At 34.3% G+C, this 5,391-nt stretch overlaps 1 protein-coding gene across 2 annotated transcripts in view; it reads right to left on the reverse strand.

The window, feature by feature from the left end:
- The window catches only part of LOC110036814, an 8,661-nt gene extending 3,638 nt beyond the window's left edge, over positions 1 to 5,023 (reverse strand). The window contains exons 1-5 of one of the 2 annotated variants that reach the window (XM_020741345.1): positions 4,717 to 5,023; positions 3,918 to 4,125; positions 3,617 to 3,696; positions 1,145 to 2,749; positions 900 to 1,050 (exon numbers count right to left, since the gene is read on the reverse strand). In XM_020741345.1, the coding sequence (XP_020597004.1) occupies positions 900 to 1,050; positions 1,145 to 2,749; positions 3,617 to 3,696; positions 3,918 to 3,999 (1,918 nt within the window). In that variant the 5' untranslated portion in view covers positions 4,000 to 4,125; positions 4,717 to 5,023. The remainder of the gene's footprint in view (positions 1 to 899; positions 1,051 to 1,144; positions 2,750 to 3,616; positions 3,697 to 3,917; positions 4,126 to 4,716) is intronic. The other variant, XM_020741347.1, reaches the window with a different exon arrangement.
- Between the last annotated feature and the right edge of the window lie 368 nt (positions 5,024 to 5,391).

A 5,391-nucleotide genomic window follows, 5' to 3' on the forward strand; every position in this document is an offset into this window, starting at 1 on the left:
CCTTGCACTCTTTCTTCACAAAAATGACGAGTCAAGCTAGGTGATGCAAATCCCAAAGCAAAGAGGCATAAATCCCATGATAAGGGCTTGATTTAGAAGGCAAATTTCAGTTTTTTCCTCTCCTCATAGTTTCAAAATGAATCAGCCCTCTATCTTCAATGACAAGAGATTGAGGATGAGCATTGCATAAAAGCCCTGATTAGAATTGGGAATCAATGTCTTGAATGGCAATCTATTGATATTGATAACTTGAAAGGTACTTGCACAAGTATTTTAAACCAAAATTCCATCCGTAGAAGAAAGATTTGACATATAAAAAGTCATGAAATCCTGATCTAAATCATTGGAAACAATAACCATAATTTAGTTCCATGATTCTTCAAGAAACCTTGACTTCAAACCCTAACATTTCTGCGAGCTTCCACAACATAAATTTAGATCAATTTTATATTATAGCCCCTTGATTCCAAATCACCTAATGATCTTCGTGCATAGTATGGATTAACTCTAAACAAGCCCTTTGTTTATATGCTTCTAATTTCAGAGTAGCAGTCAAACTATCTACAAATCCATACATAGCACATAACAAGCAATAAATATAAAATAAAATAGGCATTTACACACATATCACCCATTTCTTATGTATTTACCTATTGAACACCTAAATTCTACATTTTACATTTATCTCACCTAAATCTTCCATTTCGCATCAAACATGGCCAATTTTACCTTTTAAAGAAGTGATATACACCGTTTCATCAATAGGTAAAGTGGTACGTATGTAAAAATTGAAGTTCAGGTGTAGATATATAAATACATAGGGCTTGAAGTGTATGTAAATTTCCAAAAATTAAAACCAGTGAAACTGAAATATCACAAGAGCAGTAAGTATTTCTCACCTAGAAGGCTCATGCCTAATTCACCCGAAACTTGTGTTGACAAACGGTCTTCAACAGAAGGAGCCTCTAATGTGGATAAAGGACTCCGGTGTTCATTGATTGGACTGCTGTAAAATGAAACAGGACTTGGAGGGACCTCCGTAGAGTTATCCTAAATTTTAAAAAAAGATTATCAGAAACCATTATTGAACCAAAAAAGAAGCTTTTGTTGGTATTACAGATGGATCAGATCATTAGCTTTTTACCTCTACCATGCTAAAATTTCTGATCATGGAGGGCATCGTCTCAATGGACTTCATATAACCGAATGGTTCAGAAGTCGCTTCCCCGATCGAAGCCATCTTCTTACCAAAAATCTTTCCTTTAAAACTGAGATTTCTTCTCAGAATGGAAACTCTGCCTCTAAAGTTAAAACCATCCTTCTTGTTTCTGTTCATTTCAGCTGAATCATGTTCAGTAGTTTCAAGTTTTTGACTTAATTGATCTTCTAGCAGAAGTTTACCAAAAGCAGTTCCTGAAGCTGGAGCTGAAAATGATCTAATAAGATTTGAAGGAGACACTGCATCACCATCAAAATCAATCATCTTATTCTGCTCTCTCCTTAAGTACTTCGGAATCGACTCATTCACAGCTTTCTTCTCCTCCCAAAAGCTCGCAGCTTTCCCCTCCTTCGAAAACTCAGCCATTGATTTCGATCTCTCCTTCTCACTGATCATAAGAGAATTTCCCGCCCTAGCGTCATCAGTATCATCTTTTAACACATTTTTCAGCCGCTTAGATATGAATTTTCTTGTATCTTTCTTAATGGAATCTTCAGATTCCTGTTCATTTAGGCGAAAATCGCTCCGGTATGATCTCGCGGATTCCTTTGTAACGCTTTCTCTGACATGCTTCGCTATATCCCGTGCCAACTGTTTTGGATCAGTGGACCTTTCGTGTAGCGAAGTATGAGCTGAGTTACCCCTTCTCACAGACTCAGTTCTACCCTTCCCTTCCATTTCTAATCTGAGTCTTTCCTTCACCTCTTCGAGAAAATTCTCCATTCTACCACCTTTTTCCAGTGCCTCAGAAGAGCCACCCCTTTGCTCCTCTATTTCATTAATGTCAGAACTTGGTTTCAGAATCACTATCCTTGTGGGTGAACAAGATCTACTCCTTTTCTCCTGAAACTTAGGAGCTAGTTTCTTCCTCGTGGCAATGTCATCTCTCATTAGGGGCACACATTGCTTATCAATATTAAAATCGGGATCATGACAAAGATTATTATCAACCTGATTTGGAGTAATTTTAACTTTATTAACTGAAGAATACACATCTGTTTCTATAGGTTTCTTTTGCGAGTACCTACTTGTATTGGTATACCTTGTCAATTTCTCTATGTTGAGGTGATTTTGCTCATTTTTTGATCCTTGAACGAAGTCATTTTGATCGGGGTTGGTCGAACACTCCCACGATTTGGACGCTTGCCATGACTCGAATTCTTTTTTAAATTTTTGGAGTAGTTCTTCTTGCGGATGCTCTCTTCGGTGCAGTTTTTCTGAGCTTAAAATTTTGGTCGATGAGCTGGAATATTGTTTCTTATTCAAGTTTTGAGACAAATGCTCTTTTGATTGAGTGAAAGTAGACGGCTCGGATTTAGCAGTCACAAAGCGTGGCACCCTTGAAATGTGTTTTCTCGGGTTTGCATCGAAACATTCCTTCCCTTGGATTTTATGCCCTTTTTCAGGAGGCAGAGTATCCATGCCCATTAAGCGAGCGACAACACCAGGTCCGCCACGCTTTGTAAATTCCGTATTAGCAATCTCCTCATTGAGTAGTAACTTCATAGGAGTATTTGTTGGTATCTTTACCTGAGAATAATAGTTATTACATAGAATAAGTGGTTTTTCTATTTTCAAAAAGAAAAAAAGTGATACTTTAAATATTGCAATAGGAAAAAAAACCAAAAGACTACCACAAAAAATGATATTATAGTTAAGCAAGCCACAATAATCAATATCAAGAAATTAAAACTAAAATCATACATTTGGTTACTTATGCTTAAAAAATTATTATCGTAAATGATGAAATTTCATAGCTTCACCATTTGGTTGTATGTTGTTAGAACTTAGAAATTAATTGTGATTTTATGCTCTACAAGCTCTCTCGAAACATTCTCAAATGTAATGACATTATTTTACATAAAGAATGAGTGAAAATGGAAATGAAATTATAAATTTATAAAAAAAAATTTCTATTTACAAGTAGCTATATGATCCCAAAGATAGAAGGAAGTGCCTACACATAAAATTAATACGAAGAGTTTTGTAAACTTATTAAGATGTAGTTAAAAGTAGAAGTTCTAGCTATTAGAAAGTGTTGGGAATAAGAGAACCCATATTCAAATAAAAAGAATGAGAATTAATAGAAAAACGGAAAAAAAAAGGTTATGCCCTATTATTGCCTCTACATATTTCATTATAGTTTCATTATGAAAAATTATAATCATAATTTCTTCAATATAATAATGAAAAAAATAGAGCAGCCTAAAATATCATATATTTTTCAAAATGCCTTTGAATGCCTTTAGAAAGCTTAGCCCTCGAACTCTTAGGAGGTGGGAGGTGGCTCTCTAACTCATTTCAAATGCAATGATAAAACAATTTTGTTTTTAAATGGCAAAAATAAGCTCCACAACATCATAGAATACTTAACTTGGAATAGGAAGTATAACTAACCGTTAAATTCTCATTAATGCCATGATGCTTATTAGCCATTTCCACGGGTAAGTCCAAGCTATTTCGAGGAGCTTCAACACCTACACAAATAAGAAATGAGTTAAACAAGTTAGCCAATTTTTTTTTAGTAAAAGAAATTTAAACAAGAACAAAAAGATATTCTTTTTTAATTTTCATTATTTATATTTTGATGGTTCTCTTCATGAGATTTAAATAGAACTTAAGCATATTAACATATCATATGTTTGTTTAATGAAGCACATTTAAGATAGAAAATACCAAAATGTTGTTAATATCTTACCATCATGATGCTTGTTGTGTGTATTCAAGTGCCTAGCCAAATTAGACCCCCCAAATGAAGAAACATTTGACTTCCCCCCCATCAATCTTTCGAGAAATCTCCAAATTTCAAGTTCCAAATACTTCAAAAGTTTACTATTTATTATGCAAAAAAAGCATATTCTCTGCACTATCGAACATCATCTGTTAAAAAATTAACAGTTCGATACCTGCATAATAAGCATTATACAATTCAGCCTTCAGCAAAATAAAATAGTTCATATTAGTAAATCTGAGAAATTATGTGCATTCCTATAGAGACCCTAAGTTATTTTGAAAAAAAAAAATAGTTAAAGATACCTTGACTTAATGTTTTGTAAGAATTGGCCTCATAATTGTTAATTTTATTTTTCTACCTATAAGTAAATCAAAGCAATCATGAGAAGAAAAGCAGGTAAATCTTGCAAACCCCAATTTTGCAAAAAAGAATGATATGCCATTTCAACGATGCCCTTCCGGGATTAGCAATCCAATTTTCCGATGAAGATCACAATAAAATCAGATGAGACAGAATTCTCATTCGTAAGTCGAGTCTTAATTATGGCTTTGAAGAACTTCAATTAAGGAAGCATAGATGCATTGATTAAGCAAAGAACACAACAGCCAGATCAAATCTTCACAAAAAACAGAAATCTCTAATGAGAAATTAAGATATTTCACAAAATTTAATAGTGAAAGTGAGAAGCCCCAACAATTTATCCATAATAAGAAAGAAAACACTCCAAATCACAGAAATTAAAATATCATTTCAGACAAATCACCTGATCCCTAATAACTCCCCGCCCTTCCGCTTTCTGATTTGTTTTCCTTAACAAAAATTGATAATTCCACGCAAAGAAGAAGAAGGGGAAAGGCAGCCGCGTCGTCCTCGATACCCCGTTATGGCGGAAATGTTAACCCTTTTCAAGCTCTCATGGATGGAAGAGATGGGGGAAAGGAGTTTAAAGAAGTAAGCCGAAGACGGCTCCTTCTACCTCGTAATGATAGCGCTTCTTTTCTTCTTTAAAACCCTATTTTCACGAAGTTTTTCACTCTTCTACAGAACTTAAGCCACGTAAGCAACCGAAGACTGGCATTTCAAAATTTGCGTCAGTAAGACTAGGGTTTTCACCTATTAATCTCATGTTCATTCTTTTTTTTTTTTCACTGACACCCTTCTAAACTTTGATAATTGCAGATTCAGCGAAAATCTGCAATGCCAAACCAGACTGAAATTAAATAAAATAATTTTTACTGCGCCGCTTCATCAAAATCTCAATTTATCTTCAGAATTTGTAATTCTATTGACTTGATCTCATAACTGCTGGCTGGCATATACTAATTGCAGCTGAACTATTATTCTTCCGGATAAACCAACTTTTTCTGACCAGAAGTTCAATATTAGAGGGAAAAAAAATTTCAAATAAGATCTATTATTATTGTTATTATTATTACTA

Source organism: Phalaenopsis equestris, unplaced genomic scaffold (genome assembly GCF_001263595.1).
Source record: "Phalaenopsis equestris unplaced genomic scaffold, ASM126359v1 Scaffold211114, whole genome shotgun sequence".
Lineage (NCBI taxonomy): Eukaryota > Viridiplantae > Streptophyta > Magnoliopsida > Asparagales > Orchidaceae > Phalaenopsis > Phalaenopsis equestris.